The sequence below is a fragment of the Typopeltis vanoorti genome, chromosome 19, assembly GCF_054136105.1.
Source record: "Typopeltis vanoorti isolate ZY-2024b chromosome 19, IOZ_Tvanoo_1.0, whole genome shotgun sequence".
In the NCBI taxonomy this organism is placed as follows: Eukaryota; Metazoa; Arthropoda; class Arachnida; order Uropygi; family Thelyphonidae; genus Typopeltis; species Typopeltis vanoorti.
Window position 1 is genome coordinate 16,506,339 of NC_143567.1, and position 20,447 is coordinate 16,526,785.

The 20,447-nt window shown below is 35.0% G+C and overlaps 1 protein-coding gene across 1 annotated transcript in view; it reads left to right on the top strand.

The window, feature by feature from the left end:
• Window positions 1-20,447, top strand: part of LOC150095880 (bifunctional heparan sulfate N-deacetylase/N-sulfotransferase-like) — a 161,022-nt gene that overhangs the window by 74,478 nt on the left and 66,097 nt on the right. The window contains exons 5-7 of the mRNA XM_090409150.1: window positions 2,081-2,284; window positions 2,398-2,524; window positions 15,502-15,617. Coding sequence (XP_090265276.1) covers window positions 2,081-2,284; window positions 2,398-2,524; window positions 15,502-15,617 — 447 coding nt within the window. The remainder of the gene's footprint in view (window positions 1-2,080; window positions 2,285-2,397; window positions 2,525-15,501; window positions 15,618-20,447) is intronic.

Below are 20,447 nucleotides of genomic sequence, written 5' to 3' on the forward strand. Positions count from 1 at the left end.
AATTATTTGATATATGGGTGCTGAATATTGCCGTTAATGTAATGGAAACCTTTTCCATTATTATTTCTTTCCAGTACTGTGATCAAAAACAGATCAATGAATCGTAATGAACAGCATAAGGGAAGGCCATATTTTAGCAACTTGCTCACATTCTATGATAATATTACCATTATTGAACTAGAGAAGAGGAATGGATACACCATGATACTTTTGGATTTTACTAAGGCTTTTATATGGAACACTTTTGCCAAAATTGGAGAATATGGGTTTGAATTATAAAATATTAGTGTGAATAAGAGGATGCCTGACTGACAGATATCAAAAAGTGGTATACGAGGGGGGGGGAGTCTGAAAGATTTAAGGTAACTAGTGGTGTAAATTGATCCACTGTTATTCAATTTGTACATTAATGATATCGGGAAAGGATTTGACAGACAACGTACAGCTGTTTGCTGCAGATACAAAGATACAGGAATGCTGCTGATATGCAGCATTTGCAGAATGATTTGAATAGGATGGAATTGTGGACATGGGAAAATGGATGTCAGTTCATTGTCACTAAATGTAAAGTCATTCACTTTGGCATGATTAAATATCCGGTGTCATATTATATTGGTGAGATTATGCTAGAAGAAACTGATCAGGCTTAGGGTTCTTGGAGTGTTAGTAGATAGCAAGTTGAAGTTCAGGGGCCATGTAGCAAAGATTGCAAATACAACTCAAAAGATAAATGCAATGCTGAAACAAATTTTTACATGTAAAAATAAGGATGTCATTCTATTTACAAAGCCTTGATGACCTCACCTATTATGCACAGGTCTGGTTTCCTGGTTTCCGTAGTGATTCTGATAGTGGAGTTATGAAGACAGATTGAGAATTTATAGACTGCAGACACTAGCAAACAGAAGAAAGAGGAGTGATATAATTGACACTTACAAACTATGAAAGGATTATACAGGATTTCGGTTGATGGAATTTTTCAGAGAAAGGGCATCCTTGGAAGCTGAGAATAAATGCCACTAAGGGGTGGGGAGAGCTAGATTTTTCTCCCATAGGGTGGTGCGTGTGATTGGAATGGATTACCATTGAAATTTGTGTGTGTGCAAGCAGTGTGAATGAATTCAAGAATCAGTATGATAGCTCGTGCATGTAGTATGTGGCCTCCCTTGATGAGTCCCTGACTTCCTGGAGGTCTCTCATAATAATAATAATAATAATATAGATAGTCACATCATTGATTCTTTCATAAAATAATCAAATACTTTCTTTTTTTTTTTTATATCATTTATCCTATAGTGACATTTTTCATATATTTTAGTCTTAAAGTTACCTCTGCATCACCAAGTTTGGAAATTTCTTTATGTAGCAGAAGAGAAGGAATAGATGTTGAGCTCATCAAAAATTCTTAGAAAATATTTCTCTTATCCATTATTTTGAAATAGTTTTTAGGATATTTCCTGGTACAGTAAAAGGTTTACTTTGTTTTGCTTGCACCTGCGGTGGTGGTAGTGGTTGTGTGTGGCAGGAAATTGTTCACTATACACAGTTTCATTGTAGTATTTTAAAAGCATAATGATATCTGATTAATGCAAGTTGAAATACAACTACCTACAAGTTTAGGACATATCAACCAAATATAGAATTTTTCTTAATTATTGGTGATGTTACTTACATATCCTAAACCAAAAAATCTTTTCATTTCTACATAAAAGTTTAGTGGCTCTGAAAATCACACACACACACATCAATTTCTTGTTCACCAGATGAACAAACCAATTTGTTATGTCCCCCTCATGGGAAAGTGCAGAACAATACAACTTGTCCAGTGCCTTGTTTAAATACATTAATATCTGTATATATGATTAAAAGATGTAGGTGAATATAAATAGCTTTAAAGAATTTTATAAATAAAATTTAGAGAGAATTTCGAGAATGCTTAAAGTTTTTCATATTTTCGTATTACAACCTTGCCTGCTATGGTTGTTTATAGATTTATTTATTTATATGTTTGTATTTTTTGTTGTACATATAAATAAGTCCATGAATTAAATGTTAATTAAGAGCATGATTGTCTTTACAGGATCATGGTACTTATGATGGAATACAGAGAATTTTATTTGGAAGTGGTTTCAATTTCTGGTTGCACAAGTTATTATTTCTTGATGCAATATCTTATCTTTCTCATGGAAAATTGAGCCTTCCACTTAATCGATTTGTACTCATTGACATTGATGATATTTTTGTGGGAGAAAAGGGAACTAGAATGACGGCATCTGATGTGAAGGTAATGCAGTTTTCTCTGTTTATTCACAAAGTGAAATTCTTCTTAAAATTTAAAATTTTTTTCATATTATTTTCAGTATTAAAATTCAACATGTTCAATGCTGTCTCTTACAGGTACTGTTGGATACTCAAGAAAGACTTCAGCAAACAATTCCAGGTTTTAGATTTAATTTGGGTTTCTCAGGGAAATTTTTCCATAAGGGTACAGATGAAGAAAATAGAGGGGATGATCTACTAATAGGTATTATACCAAAATAAAGTGAACTGTTTTAGATTATTCTAGTATATTTTTGATACATTGATCCTAGATAGAACACTGGAGAGCTTTATAACATAAATATAATTCTCGTGGTTTGAAGATAAATCAAAACTGTGAAAAGTAACTTTAAAGTTTCAGTGAAGTGTGTACTTGTTAGTTCACATTTGATAAAAGTTTCAGTGATAAATTAATGATGAACACATCAGTTGCATTGTTCTGAGGATGACAGTACAGTAAAACCCGGAAGTTACGCGGTAAGTGGGACCAACGAAAAGCGCATAAGTCGAACTCGCATAACTCGGGGTATAATTTTGCATGTAATTTATATATACAAACATACAATTGGGACCAAAGGTTTACAATAAATATAATCATAATTGTAGTTTTTTGTACATAAAAAAAAGAAATTTCGATGTCGATGGTTTCATAAAATCTAATAGATTCGTCTGACGGCATAATATCTTTTTCTTGTCACCCAAAATTTCTTCATAGCAAGCTAATGATTTTTTTATTCCTTGCCTTGTGGCTACAATTCGTTCCTCATTAGAATCTATGTCCTCCAAAATCTGTAAACCTTTCTTTTTTGATTGTTCTTACTGTGGATTCCTGTAGATCGAACTTCTTTGCTAGCTCACAAATTTTCATTCCGCCTTCAAAAGGCTTAATAAGATTGAGTTTTGTTTCCAAAGTCAATGTTTTTCTTTTCTTGCTAGCTGTAGAAGAATCGGACTTGCTTCTTTTGGATGACATTATTATTTTTTATGTGATAAAATTTTTATCAAGAACATAACATTAAACAATCACAAGGTTTGTAGACTATAAAAATCGTGTATGAATGGAGACCGCGTGAAACACGTCAGTGCTTGTTCACAGCATGTGCGACACTGGCGAATGTGGCTGGCACCTGAAAGATACGACTAGTGGTGAGGTGTGAAGCGGGACGGGAATACGTACATATAAGAAACCGCGTAACTCCGGATTCGCGTAAGTCGGGGTATGACTGTATTGTGAACTGTGCAGTCATAAAAGATTTCATATTTCTTCTTTTTCTAAAGAAAAAGAAGAAATATGAAATCATCAAAGGTAGACTAAGTGTCATGTTTACTCTGAGTATATTATAAATATTAGTTTGAATTGCAAGATAAAGCATGTCAGAAAAAGCCCAGCCGAATTCCTTGTAGTTTGTAAGCATTCCAAGCCACGTATTCCTGAAGAGAAATTATGTAGTACAGTGCACAAAAGGCAGTGTAACTTTTCTACTGATTATCAATCAGTAGAAAAGTTATTTGTTCTAATGAGATTTCACTATATGTTTTAGAAACAAACAAATGCAGATATAGGGATAAGTTTTATGTGCTTAATCACTTTTCTGGATAGTTAGTTTATGGTGCACAGAGAAGGAGAGAGAGAGAGAGAGAATTTATCCAACTTTACTAGTATCTGTCTCAGTGAGCATTTGTATACAAGAGGAACCTGTGACAGAAATAGTGCCTCCATCAAACTCATAAGAATTACAGACACCCAAATGGAGGAATAAAGCAAGATTCCTGGCAAATGCTTATCTGTATAGTTTCCATATTACACTATGTTCATGCTGTTCTGGTCATTCGTGCACTCACACACAAATCCAACCCTTGCTGTGAAGTTATGTTGTTGATATTTCCATTATATTTTTTAACTAGTACAAGTATCTGTCACACATTGACTGTTGTGTCACTTCACCAGCAGATGTGTTATTGGAATAGCCCATAACTGACTTTATAATCAAGGTAAAGGTGTGACACATTGTGTTTGGCTTTACTATAAATATTGGTCACGTTTCATGTTTTTACTGTTATAGTAATCAGCATGGTAAAATTGACAGTTTTTTTAGTCTCTCTCTCTCTCTCTCTCTCTCTCTCAATCTATTCTTGTTGTTGTTGTCGGTGCATTGGTCAGTGAGCAAACCTTTTTATTAAAAACCCAGTTTTTCATTTTTGTGTGAATGGAATTAACATTAAGCCAAAGCATATTAATACTGTGGGTAATCTGAGGATTACATAATTCAGAAAGCATGTGTGTTTAAGACCAAACCTAGAATTTGTTTCCACTTTCAGATTCCCAATACAACAGGATGGTAGTCTCACACTAAGTAACAAAACTTGGCTACTTTCTAAAGACATTAACATACATCCATGCCATAGTGTTAGTTGAATCCACAGCTTGTTAGTAGGAGAACTGAGGTACTAACCACTCAACCACTCAGGCTGGCATCACTGGAGAGTTTACCAAGTTACAAATGTTTTCATGATTGGCATTCCAATTTGACCACTAGAATTAAAATAATAATAAAATGGCTTATTAAACTTGAGACTATATTCATTAATGAAGAATGTTTTCCCAAACTTAGAACCCGACCAAGTACCTAGCAAAAATTCCAAAATGCCATGCAGAAAAACCATTATCCTGTATTAAAAAAAATTCTGTCTCTCTTTATCTCTTTGCAGCAGTGAAGTACATAGGTATTACACAAGACATTTGCATAGTTTGAATGTGACTTCTCTACTTTTTAATGTAACTTGAATGAAACAAAAATAATACGTGAATGATTCTCACTTTATGCTATAAACCTCATCAGATATAAATTACATTTGGTATCAGTGGACTCATCACAAGAAGCTTCCTTCAACCAATAACATTCATCATTTTGAACCTTAAAGTCACTTACAATGCATTGACAATACATTCACTTACTAACCACCCTCCATGCAAAACAACTACTTCTTACTCCCTTGTTCACAACACCCTTATATAACCTCTAGGGATGACTTCTGTTCTTCCTCTCTCACCATTCACTCCACGCAGTTAGCCTAGTGGCTGTGTGCTTCGCAACCACATGACTGGGGAAGGAGTGTCCCAGGTTCGATTCCCATCGAAGACGTGAGGAATTTGAGGATCTTCCTCAGCCATAGCCAAGTTAGCCGGTCTTGGGCAAGGGCAGTAGGGTTTTTTTCTGCCAGTTTATCTGGCTCAAACCGGCCACGTGAACACACACGGATCTACAGCCATAAATACTTAACCCCCAATAGGGATGGGGGAGAAAAAGGGAGGAAACTCCATATGAATAAATAAATAAATAACCATTCACTCAATCTATAATCCTCTCCATATTAATCCTGTAAAATCCCTTCACTAAATTAAACATCATTATCATGCATTTCTTTTCTTTTCATGCATTTCGTTCCCTAAACCAGTTTGTTTCATATTTTTGTGTCTGACAAGTATCACGTACCACTTTTTGAGACAGAAATTTTTTTAATTTAAGTACTATTTTCATGTGACATTTTTGTGATTTAAAAACAAAGAGAGGGTCAAAAAAAGAACTTTACAGGGTGATTTCTAATACAATTGTCATTATTCAAATTAAACTTGAATATGATGTGGAATATCATAACAAAATGTCAGGCATGTGGCTTATTGTTGGTTGCATTGTCCTATATAACTTCTCTCACAGTCTAATTCATTAACTTGCAGATCTTTTATATATGCTGCCCATAGTTGATTTAAATGAGATCCTGATTAATTTTATCGCTATTTAGCCTATTTTTGTTTAGGAGTTTCCCTTTTTATAATGTCATTGGCTTTTTACTCAGTTTTAGGGCATTACTGAAGTTTTACATAGATAAATATATGAAGAATATAAGAGGGAAAATTCCAACATACATTTGTAGGATGTTGCTGGATGTCTTATTCAGCAGCATCTTGGCATGTGGTCGATATACATTCATCTGCTGTTTGACAGGAGTATGATTGAAAGGAGGGAGTTTTGGAAAATGGTTTTGCTTTCCCCCACCTTTTCCAAAACCCCTTCCTTTCAATCATACTTCTGTCAAACAGCAGATGAATATATATCGCCAGGATGCCGCTGAATAAGAAGACAGCCAGCAACATCCTACAAAGGTATGTCTGAATTTTCCCTCTTATATTCTTCATATATTTATCTATGTAAAACTTCAGTAATGTCCTAAAACTGAGTAAAAAGCCAATGACATTATAAATAGAAGTCACTCCTAAACAAAAATAGAATAAAACCAATGAGACCTTGTATTTATTACATTGTGTCATTTTGCTCGCTTCTTTAAATCTATGCAGATAGTTGCCAATTTACTTAGTTTCTTTGGTAGTGTGAAATTTCAGTCCTGATTTATGTACCTGTTTTTTCTCCACATCCATGACGTGCTCTTTTTGATGGATTTCTCTAAATTGACCCATTTGTCCAATGTAACAAATGCCACAAGTACAGAAGATTTTGTATACTCGTGGTCATTTAAAGAGGATAAGGTTGTTTCGGTGATCTTAGCATCATAGATATAAAGGATTAAACAAGAATATAATTTATTGTCAAGTATAATTTACTTTGTAATCAAGTGAAAAACTTCATCAAATTCCTGCCATGTACCCTCAAGGGGTGTACAGGATATGACAGTACTACATGAAAAATTTACATCATTACTAACTTCCTATCTACAATTTTCCTCCAAATCAGTCTGTTGCATGTCAAGACTCCAACATTATCAGATCTTATATTTCTATCGTCTAAGGCACTTTGTACCGTATCAATCCACCTATATCTTGGTCTTCCTCTGGGTCGTTTTCCTGCCAACCTGACAGAGAACACTTGTTTTGCTAATCTTTCCTCTCCCATTCTATTTAAGTGACCATACCACCTGAGACTAGCTCTGCTAACGCATTCCTGGATGCTGACAATGTCAAGTGCTTTCCTAATATCCTCATTTTTAATATGATATTGCCATTGATGCCATCTGTTCAAGCCTCTAATCTTTCTCAGGACTCTCATATCTGCGGTCTCTAGTCTTTGGTCAAGTGTTTTACTTCTGACCCAGCTCTCAGATCCATAAATTAAAACTGGTTTGAACACTGTCTTGTATACAGCTAATTTAGTGTTCCGACTAATTTCTCTCTTATTCCATATGAATTTATTCAATTGACTTCCCACCATACCAGCTTTGCTGATTCTGTTGTCTATTTCTATATTTAATTTACCATCTTCAGTAAAAATTGTACCTAAGTAGCTGAAATGTTTTACTTGTTCCACAGGTTCTCCATTCACAACACAGTTGACATTTTCAGTGATTCTGCCTATTTTCATTGTCTTTGTCTTTTTATTGCTGACCTTCATACCATATCTATTACAACAGTTATTCAATTTAGTCAGAGAATCTTGCAGACTTGTAGCGGATTTATTTAGAAGTATAACATCATCCGCATAAAGCAAAGAGCTGACATTAACATCTCCAATTCTGATATCAGGTTTAATACCGCTTTCCTTTATAATGTGATCCATATAAATAATGAATAACAGAGGGGATAATGTACATACTTGCCTCACACCAGATTTAACATTAAACCATCTTCCTGTACTTCCTTCAATTCTAACTGCTGACTCACAACTCAAATAAAGACTAAGTATTGCTTGATATAATGCCCCATTGACACCATATAACTTTAGCGTATTTTTCTTAGCACTTTGTCATATGCCTTTTCCAAATCGACAAAACTTAAATACAGATCTTTGTTATATTCCCATGCTTTCTCGACTATTTGTCATAAAGTGAAGATCTGATCCTAACAGCCTCTATTTGGCCTGAATCCAGCTTGTTCTTCACCAAGCTTTTCTTCCACAATTCTTCTCAACCGTTTCTCAAGTATACTCGCATAGATCTTGCCAGGAACACTCAGAAGGGAAATACCTCTGTAATTCTCACATTCAGTTTTATTTCCCTTTTTTATATATGGGTACTATTAGAGCTCTACTCCAATCATCGGGAATTCGTCCCTCTGTCCAGGCTTTCTGAACTATGCAGTGCAGCCACTGTAAGACTTTTATACCACCATACTTCAGCATTTCTGGTCGAATATCATCAACTCCTGCTGCCTTTCCACATTTCAAGTCTTTGATGGCTTTTTCTACTTCAAGTATGGATATGTATTCCTGACTGCATGCCTGGTCAGTGTTTTTTATCACTGTGCACATTTAGCAGTTTTTCAAAGTAATTACTCCATACTTCAAGGATTTTTTTTTCTCCTGTTTTCATGTCACCTTTATCATCTCTAACTCCTTTTACAGCACTCTTTCCTCCATTCCTAAGATTCTTCAACAACCTCCAGAATATTTTGCCACCTTCTTGATATTTATTTTCTATATTCTTGCCAAAGTCCTCCCATGACTTTTGTTTAGCTAGTTTTACACACTGTTTAGCTTTCTTACATTTGTCTCTGTATTCTGTAAGAGTAAAAGCTGACTTATTTGCCAGGAACTTTTGATATGCTTTCTTCTTTTCCTTCACTGCCTCTTTAACTTCCTGTGTCCACCAGGGAGTTCTGATTTTTTTTTATCCTTGCACACAACCTCACCACATGCCTCTCTGGCAGAATCAATCAATGTTTTCTTCAGAGTTTGCCACTGAATCTCCAAGGTTTGATTCCTGTTCTCAAACTCTTTCATTTTCTTTTCAATAATCTTTCTGTATTTTAGTCTGCAGTTCACATCTGAGAGCTGCTTAACTTTTATTCGCTTTAAAACTTTCTTACATGTTATTCTTTTCAGTATGAAATTCAATTTTATCCTGCTCAAGACTAAATAGTGATCACTTCCAATTTCAAATCCTCTGTACACTCTGGTGTTCTGCACCAGGGAGAAAACATCACTATCAACAATAACATAGTCAATGAGACTTTTCTTATTCCTAGCCTCTTCTCTCCATGTGAATTTGTGCACATTTTTATGTTGGAACATGGTGTTAGTAATAACCAGTCCATGTCCTGAGCAGAAATCCAACAGATATTTGCCATTATTATTAGCTTTGCTCTTTTCTCCAAATTTTCCCAAAATATTTTTGTATGTCTCACAATCATTTCCTACTCTGCTATTTAGATCCCCAACAAGGACCAACTTTTCCTTTTTCATTATGTCAGTTGCTTTTTCTAAAGCGTCAAAAAATTCCTCCACTTCTACCTTAGTAGAACCTTCTGTGGGACCATAGGCACAAATAAGTCTCATTGTCCAGTTCCCCATTCTCATATTTGCCCACATTACTCTACTTGAGACTGACTGCCATTCAAGAAGATTTTAGCCTCGTATTTTGTGTTGAATACTATGGCTACTCCTTCTTTTCCTTGTTGTCATTGCCTGAATATAACATTTTGTATTTATTGCTCAGAAAGATCTCACCAGTTTTGGTCTTTTTTTGTTTCAGTCACCCCTATTATGTCGATCTGGTACTTATCTAATTCCTCAGCTAGCTCCATTTCTTTGCCATTCAGGCTTCTTACGTTGATAGTACCAATCTTTAACTCTGGTGATGTTGAGTTGGGGTTTGTTTTCAGATTTGTTGCAGTAGCTGACTTTTCGCTGTTCGCCCTGGTTCCCTGGCGAAAACAACGGGGCTTTGTTTAACCGGGCGACGCCCCAGCCGGCATGAAATTTTGTCATGTTGTACCATCATTTTTTTATTTTGGTTTAACCAATAAGAATACAATTTGGTCGGCTAAATCCCAAATTGCCAGCCCATCCTCGTTCGTTCAGTATCAAAGTAGATACCCAACAGGGTGCACCATGAGAAGGTGAGGATTGGACATTAGGTCAGAAGCCCTGGTCGGTTCTCCGCATTCCTTTAAAGGCTATGTGCAGGTCTCCTCTCAGTTATACAGCTTTGACCCTTAAGCACCCCAAAGTGAAAAACTTTCTGCAATCAAATTGTCACATGATGTTTGGACCACAGTCATCCAAAATTGTAGTTGAAAAGACTGGCTATTTAGCAGTTCATCACAGATATGTGTAAAAGTTAATAATGCAAGGATGTAATGTGTAATATACATCATTCAGTGGCTTAGTATGTGTGCAGTGAAAATTTCAGTAAGGTTATAATGGATATAAAGGATTTAACAAGAATATAATTTCTTGTCAAGTATAATTTACTTCGTAATCATGAATGGCAGGTCAAGAATGATCTGTCATTCATGACCAAAATATTCTTCATATATTAAAAATTCCACTCGTTTGAAATCTTTAATCCAGTATTTAGTTTTAGACAACATATCATGATAACCTTTGATGTCACCTCCCTTCCCTTTTTACTGATATCCTTCTCAGATGATGTTATACTGTTAAATAAATCCCGAACAAGTCTGCAGATTTCCTAACTAAATTTAATAAATGCTTTTGTACTGAATAAATTTGGTACGAAAATCGGAAATAAAAAGGCACTCTAAAAGTAGTTAGGAAAATCGAGAGCCTCAGCTTTATTCTAAATGGAGATTCTATTGAACAAATAAAGCATTTTGGTTATTTAGACATAATTTTTAGTGATCATGTGAAAATAAATATGGAAATCGACAACAGAATTATCAAAGCTGGTATAGTAGGAAGTCATGTGAATAAATTTATATGCAATAAGAGAAACTAGAGAAACACTAAACTAACTGTATGCAAGACAGTGTTCATACCAATTTTAATGTATCTAAAGGCAGGGTTAGAAATAAAACACTTGATTAAAGACCTCTGATATGAGAGTTCTGAGAAAGAATTAAGAATGTGAATAGATGATATCAATGGCAGTATCATATTAAAAATTAGGATATTAGGAGAGACCCTGACATCGTTGGCATACAGGAATGTGTTATCAGAACTAATCTCTAGTGGTGTGATGATTTAAGCAGAATGAGAGGAGGAAAGGTTAGCCAAAAAAAAAAAAAAAATCTTGTAAATAAACTCTGACAGTATTTCAGTCCGGACAGATAACTGACTAATTTAAGGAAAAATTGTCAATAGAAAGTAAGTAATAATGCAAACCTTTCATCTAGTACTATCATAATATCCTCTACACTCCTTGAGGGTACATATCAGAAATTGAATGATTATTTAGATAATGCAATCTTCAAAGTTTAATAGGCAGAGGACAGGACAGAAACAAAAAATTGGTAACTGTGCTTACCAACCATACACATATGATCCCATGAGTTCTTTTAGGTCACCAGCCATAAACTGTAAAGTGAGATTTTACAGCTAAGAGTTAGGAAGCAACAAATTCAAGTTCTTGTAGCATGTGTAGCATTATATTATTGACTATGTCATATATCATAAGAGTCAAATTGTAGCTTGCAAGCTGCATGTAGCACTTTGGTTCCTTCATTGTGACTCCATATCATCAACAGACAGTAGTTAGTATGAAGTTAATTTTTTTTTTTAATATAGACATTCTTAATTACATGAAATGCCGGCATTACATGCTGGCCTGGTTGGCCGAGTGGTTAGCGTATCTGCTCTCCAGCCAAAGGGCTGCAGGTTCGAATCCCACTGTGGGCATGGATGTTTGTGATTGTCTGTGAAAATAGTAGTAGTGGTGGTGGGCAGTAGATGACATAGGTCTAGATGATGCGGTTCACTGCAGTTGGTGATTGAGTGGTAGAGACAGAGAGTTGTAGAGTAGGTACCCACCCTCGATGAGTTGTTGGACTCCTTGGAGGTGTCATGTAATAATAATAAAAATTGCAGTACACTTGATGACATCATCTACAATTTTTTATTACTCTTGGTGCCACAGTTTGTCATGTGTGATCTACATAGTTTATTATTTTCACCTGTGTCATTGTCAGTTAAGCTACTTCATCTGCAGCTCCATTTTGTGCGAAATCACTGAATCAATAATTTTATGGTTTATCTACTACCTATTTTCCTTGATTGTACCTATCTTTTTAATATTATTAATTTATTTTACTTAATAACTAATTCTTTGTTATGGTGCCAAAAACATGAAAATAGTAGCTTGTTCCCAATCTTTAGAAGTGATTGTGAACAAGATTTGTTACTAACAAAGGAAAACCATTCAGTCTTATTTCCGAAACAACTTTTGCAAATCATAAAGATGATAACTTAAATCATTAACACAAAACGTATTTCAATTTTTGGTACAATCTATTCTTCTGAATCCCTGTATTTTCTATGAAATTTATCAAATCAAAGCACTATGCACAACTAATGAATTAACATCATAAGGAGCTGCTGCATACTATCCTAATAAACTACAAGCCAGACTTGAAGTGCCTGGCAAAACAGATGCAAACCCACAAATTCGATAATTATTCACTATATCATTTTTAAAAAATATATTTTTAATTTGTTCATTTATCGTAAAACATAGTATGCATCTATACAAAATAAATGTATATTAAATATATTATTATTATCATCACAACTCCATGGAGCCAACTGGCACATTGTCGGAGGTTTCACTTATTGCACACATAGTTCATTATATTATGGCTTAAATGTATTCACCATCTCCATGTTCACAACACTCTCAGGCAATGCATTACAATCACCCACCACTCTCCATGCAAAAAATTGCTCCTCACCCCATTGCTCATGCCTTCCTTGTACAGCTTTCGTGAATGGCCTCTTGTTTCCTCTTTGTTTTTCCCTATTCTATGTAAAACATCCATATTAATCCAGTAACAACCCCTTAATAATTTTATATCTCAATCAATATTCCCCTCCCTTCTCCATTAGTGTCTGCAATTTGTATTTATCTGTCTTCATACTCAAAATTCTAGAAACCACCTTAGTCAATTGTCTCTGGACCTTTTCCAGTATCATGAAATGAAAAGCAGGTGACCAAATCTGTTCACAGTAGTCTATATGTGGTCTAATCAAAGCCTTATATAGTGGAACTATAACATCCTTCTACATGTCAGTGTCCTCTGCATCATTACCATAATCTGTTCTGCTGTCTTTACAATTCTAGCAATTTTTCCCCAAATTTTTTTAGGTCCGTATTCACAATCACTCTCAGAACCCTCATTTCCACCACTTCCTCCAAAATATTGCCCACCAATTGTATACTCTGCAATTCATTTCACATCATTGGCTGTCTGATAGGCATCAGACAGCCAATCTCTTATCCAACATACTATCCAACCCTATGCTTTCCAGTTTAATCACCAGCTTATCATGTGGCACCTGAATTTTGGTTCTGACTAACTTCTCCAATACTTGAACCACAATTCCAGACACACAGATTGGTCTATAATTTAAAGCTTTAGTCTTATCACCTCCCATATGAAACAGAATGACTTTACCTTCTTTCCTGTGAAATATATAATAAACTGAAAAAGAGAGCCAAAAGGCTTCACTTCGGCAATGCAAAATTATTCAAATTAAGTGGATATTGAATCCAACATTATTTCATAGTCGAATATATAAACTACAAGAGTTACATGCCGAATATAGAGACTATAAAAGTTTTTGCAGATACAATTGTATGCCAACCTTTCATGATGGGCAACTCGTAGTAAAGATGGAGCAAGCTCCACCTTTACTACGAGTATTTTCCCATGATGTAAAACACATCTCCTAGGAGATGTATGATGTTATACATTATGTGGGGGAGGTCACTACCCAGACCGGTTTCGATCTTTTTTGAGACCTTGTTAGTGGGAGCTACCCCAAGAATACTCAGGATGAAGTGATACAGGACTTGTACTTTATGATACGAGTTGCTAAAAAAGTTGTCACATTACAAAAGGCACCAAAAATTACTGAAAAAGAGAGCCAAAAGGCTTCTTGCTCTCTTTTTCAATAATTTTTGGTGCCTTTTGTAATGTGACATCTTTTTTTAGCAACTCTATCATAAAGTACAAGTTTTGTATCACTTCATCCTGAGTATTCTTGGTCTAGCTTCCACTGACGAAGCCTCAAAAAAGGTTGAAACCGGTCTGGTAGTAACCTCCCCCATAATGTATAACATCATACATCTCCTAGGAGATGTGTTTTACATTATGGGAAAATACTAAGGACAGTGATCGGAGCTTGCTCCATCTTTACTACGAGTTGCCCGTCATGAAAGGTTGGCATACACTTGTATCCTCCAAAACTTTTATAGTCTCTATATTTGGCATGAAACTCTTGTAGTTTCTATATTTGGCCATGAAATAATGTTGGATTCAATATCCACTTAATTTGAATATAATAAACAGTTTTTGAAATTATCGGTTAAGATTACCTCTCCCCCTCGAAAAAAAAAAACTGATTTCAGCTGTTGAGTTTTTGAGATTCATAGTGACATGAAGTTTGGTCACTCCTGAACTATGATAGTGATTGGTGCTTGACAGATTATGCAAAATCCTACTTGCCATGAAAAATGTATTTGGCAGACCCCCCCCCCCCCACACACTTTTAATGACATGTATCCCTATACGTCTATAGGAGTTCCATAAAGTGATCGTTGGTGCTGTATCGCTGTTGGGAGAAATTTCCTTTGTTTGTAAAACATTCTAAGAAAGAGAACTCAATAAATAATAAGAATAGGAAGAACATTAAAAACAATGATTTTATGATAAATATAATTTACATTAATTTTTGCTACTAGAATGGCTCTTTATATCATTCATATTTTAACTTCAAGTTAAAAAAAATTGTTTAGAGAATTATTTTTTATTGAATAAAAAATATTCTATTTCATCCAGTTTGAAGCTACTTTTCAGCTGCCAAAATCTTCTTGTCATGGGCAAGCATACTTGAGCCCTACTCATAATCTTATGATCATAGTCAGCGATTTAACTAATCACATGCTGATGACCCGAGCTAGTGTTTTTTTACATGTAGTGTCACAAATTTGTTCTTTTGATTAACCCCCCCCCCCCTAAAAAAATGTCCCATTTGTTTCAAAAATTTCATATGTTTAGCCAAACATTCAGCTAACAAAAAATAAATACATAAAAATAAAATAAATCCCAGTTACTGGATTAAAATGCTTACTCAAAAAGAAAAAAAAAATTGTCTACACACTTATTCGATAATGAAAGCTCATAAAATAGAAATACCGTGGAAGTTAGCTATAATGATAGATCTTCAAGTTATTATTTAAATTATTAAAAAGTCCAAATGTATTGTCTGTTCACAGGAAATGCTAGAAATTTTTGGTGGTTTTGTCACATGTGGAGTCATGTTCAACCACATCTGTTTGACAACATTACAGCTCTGGAGACTGAAATGAGAATGAACAGAGACTTTGCCAAAGTAAGCATAATTCTTTTTTCAGTGTGCAGTAATGAAGGTTTGATGATATAATTTTTAATATAAATATCATAATTACAGATATTCATTATTCTTTTTGTTCTATTTTAATTATTATACTATGAAGTCTAGCAAATTCATAGGGATATAGGAATAGTTTGTTATACTTCCTAAATTGCTGTAATGAGTTTCTTTAAAGTTAAAAATGAAAATTATTTATGTTGACATTCAAATGAAAACAGGTAAAACACCAGGCCCTGATCAGATCCCTATCGAATTGTTAAAAAAATTAAATGAAAACACAACTAATGACCTAAAGGTTATTTTTAATACAATCACTATTCCCAAAATTCCAAGAACTTTTGACAGAATATAGACTAATAAGTTTAACAAGCCATGTTACAAAATTACTACTGAGAATAATCCTAGAAAGAATAAAAGACACTTTCTCAATAGAAATAGAAGACACTCAATCAGGTTTTCAAAAAGACAAAGATACAAGGAATTTTCAATTTGAAAACATTATGTGAAAGAAGCTTCAATAACCAGAAAAGCATATATCTTTGATTTATCGATTACACCAGAGCATTTGAGTCAATAGATCACAAGAAATTAATACATATCCTACAGAATCATGGGTTAAAAGGAAAAGATCTATGCATAATTACAAATATATACTGGAATCAAATGGCCTCAATAAAAATGCATATTCTGACAACTTTGAAATCAAAAAAGGAGTAAGACAAGGATGTGTGTTATTACCCTTACTGTATAACATATATAGTGAGCAAGTTTTTAAAGATATTGCAGAATGAAGGGTATAAAAGTTGGGGGTAGGAACTTCAACAACTTCAGGTATGCAGATGACACAGTCCTTATAGCTGAATCTGAAGATGATCTTCAAAACTTGTCACAAAATTTTACAATAGAAGCTTAGACACGGGACTAATTATTAACCTAAAGAAAACAAAATGTGCATGATTATATCAAGATAACTGTTAACCAAAAGAAAATTGAACAGGTTCAGTCTTTTATATATTTGAGACAAATGTTTACAGATGGAGGAAATTCCCTTAAAGAAATAAAAAGAACAATAGAGATAGCAAGAAAAGCCCTTATTGATGTGAAAACTGTTGTAACATCCAGAGACATTAACATAAACACAATAAAAATATTAATAAAATGCTATATCTGGTCAAGCCCTCTCTACAACAGTGAAACTTGGACTCTAAATAAAGAAGCAGAGAAAAATTAGAAGCTTTTGAAATGTGGACCATCAGAACAATGTTGAAAATATCATGGACAGAGAAAATGAAGATGTTTTAAAGAAAGCAAAAATAAAAAGAACATTAATGAAAATAATTAAAGAACGAAAACTTAAATATTTTGGTCATCTAACTAGACAAGAAGGCAACTAGGCAAGAAGAATATTTAGAAATTAATATTAGAAGGGAAACTGGATGGAAAAAAAAGGAGAGGTAGACCTAGGAGAATATGGTTTGAAGACATTAAGGATTGGACTGGCTTGAATTAGCATAAATGTTCCAGAGCAGCAAAAGAAAGAAAAAAGTTTCGTGACATGGTTGCCAACCTCCTTCTAGGGGATGACGCTTGAAGAAGAAGACATTTACCTTATTTAACTGAATATATTTTAAATGCAAAGTGTAGTCAACAAGTAAAATATAAATATTATCTGAACTACACTTAGATAATATTTGAGACATATGCATAGCAGTATAATTTTCATATTATGAACGTAGTTCACTAAAAATCAGGATCCTGTCCTTAATCATTCCTTCATCTCAGAAATATGACCATGATGACTGTCACATTTCTGAGATGCATACCTGCATCTCAGAAATGTGAGATGCATCTCATACCTGCATCTCACATTTCTGAGATGCAGGTATGATTAATTGACAGGAGTCAAGTCTAGTCTGTGAGCAGTTGAGCATCGAAGTCCAGTCAGGTCATTCAATAGTTGAAAGTGCTGTCTTGAGATCTGTATGTAGCTTTAAGCAAGAATGTGATTTGTAGAGCATAGCAAAGTTTCCTGAATGATTTGTGTGTGTGGGGGGGTGCCCTCTAATGTATCGATTGCCACTTAGATTTGGGGGCAGAATGAAATGATAACATTTTTATAGCATGTTACAACATCTAAAATATCTAAACACGTTCACCCTTAATATGAAAGACAGTATGGATTGTCTACCCTTGCTGCTATAACGCCATTCAACTTTCTGAGAAGGCTTTTCACTAGATTTTGATACGTTGCTGCAGTAATTTATTTCCCTTCCATTCTTCCAAAAGTGCATTAGTGAGGTCAGCCACTGTTGTTGGGTGATTCAACATGGCATACAATCTGTGTTCCAATTTGTGATTCCAATCCCACAGGTGTACAGTGGGATTGGAATCACAGTTCTGTGCAGGCTAGTCAAGTTCTTCAATGCCTATCTCATCAAACCATTTCTCATAGACCTTACTTTGTGTATGGGGGCATTTTCATTTTAATACAGGAAAGGGCTTTCACCAGATGGCTGCCATAAAGTTGGAAGCACAGATTGTCATTATAGGCCACAGTGTTAAGATTGCCTGTCACTGTAACTAAGGGATCCAGCCTGAATCAATCATGAAAAAAATCCCAAACCATGATGCCTCCTTCAACAAACTTTGTGACACATTCGGGCAGGTAGTGTTCTCCTCTCATCTGCCAAACCCAGGCTCATCTGTAAGGCTTCTTTCCAGATGAAGCTTGATTCATCCCTCCAGAGAAATGTGTTTCCAGTGCTCCAAATTCTACTTGTGGCAATGCTTGGTGTTGCCCTTGCTGATGTTAGGCTGGTGTGCTATTGCACAGTCAAGGAACTGATGTTCTTCAGCTCCTGATGAACAGTTGTAGTGCTGGTATTGCTCGCAGAGCCATTTTGGAACTCTGTAACAAGTGTTCCAACTGAGGACAGGCCTTTTTTTTCACTACACACTTCAGCACTTGGCAGATCCACTCTGATGTTAAGTGACCTACCAGGTTGCAGTTGTACTGTTGTTGCTCCTGTATGTTTCCATTTCACAATAATATCACTTACAGTTGAAAATTTCCCAAACCAAGTTATTCGAAGCCTATGTACGTATGATAGTACCATGTCGAAAGTTACTGTGCTCTTTAGTACAGCCCATTTTACTGTTAATGTTTATCTGTGAAGATTGCAAGACCATGTGCTTCCTTTTATACTTGTATGAGCAATGGTTATGATGTATATAGACATATCCACTACTACAAAGCTATGTCCGGATATTTTTGATCAGACAGTGTAGTCCTCTTTTGCTTATGTGAATTGGTATTGCTCACAGAGGCATTTTGAAACTCAGTAACAAGTGTTCCAACTGAGGACAGGCTTTTTTTTTCACTACACACACTTCAGCACTTGGCAGATCCACTCTTTGGTGTTAAGTGGCCTACCAGGTTGCAATTGTGCTGTTGTTGCTCCTATATGTTTCCATTTCACAATAATGTCACAGTTGAAAATTTCCCAAACCAAGTTATTCGACACCTATGTACGTATGATAGTACCATGTCAAAAGTTACTGAGCTCTTTGGTACAGCCCATTTTACTGTTAATGTTTATCTGTGCAGATTGCAAGACCATGTGCTTCCTTTTATACTTGTATGAGCAATGGTTGTGATATATATATAGACATATAGACCACTACTACAAAGTGATGTTGGGATATTTTTGATCAGACAGTATAGTCCTCTTTTGTTATGTGAATGTTTCCAGTGTATATCTAAACAAATGTCTTTTCAAAATACTAGTGATCATCTCACAGCTTAGGAACATACGTATTTTTTGCATCCTAGGGCTGCAACAAACTGCAGCTCTCTTCAGTGATCATTTCATGCATTAACTGGGTCTGTACTGAATATCACTTTGACTTTGAACCTGTCTGACTATCTGTGGACATTACTCTCATTGATATTGTTCTTTCCATATACTGAAAAGAGTTTCTGATGAATTACAGTTACTGATGTTATCTTGTACACAAATTCAGTCATGTCATCAAATGTTTGAATTGGCTGTCCATAGTTGGTTTTAGCTTTGGAAACGTAGAAATGTATACCAATTATATATTTGGGTTAATCATTTATCCAAGTGTAAGCAAACAAAGTTTGCACCTGAAGTATTTTCAGGACTGGGACAACTCGTGGCAAAGGTGGTATAACTTCTCATCACTTGCCTTAGTATCCCATAATGCAAAGCAAGAGATGGGTCATCATCAGCTTAATTGCTATCTTCTTTATTGAATTCTCAAGTATTTTGGTTCTCTTAGAGAGATTCCCTCTCCTCAGATGTCATTCAGTAGTTGGGTAGATCAGCATATGGTTAATAGCTTCAGAGGCCTTTAATTTTAGGGTGCCAAGGAAGCAGTAGTTGTAATGTACTACATTATTATGGCAGAATGTGTTCAATGTGCATACAGTGGAAACCTGTTAGACTTCATGCATGCTACACCAAGTGCAGTCGACTGGATAATCAACCTAGACATTCAGTTGTAGCCTATTCTTGAGTGTCTCTTTTATGACTGTATTATGTCTTATTATTGTACATATGTCTATTATTATGTCCATATATATTAAGGATTAATGTAATGTAACTTTTCATGTGTGAGCCATATGCTAAATAATAGGCTACAACTGAATGTCTAGGTTGATTATCCAGTCGACTGCACTTGGTGTAGCATGGATGAAGTCTGACAGGTTTCCAATGTGTGCACATTGGACACATTCTGCTATAATATGATTAATTGTCTTGGCAGGGCAATCCACAGTCGCACCTG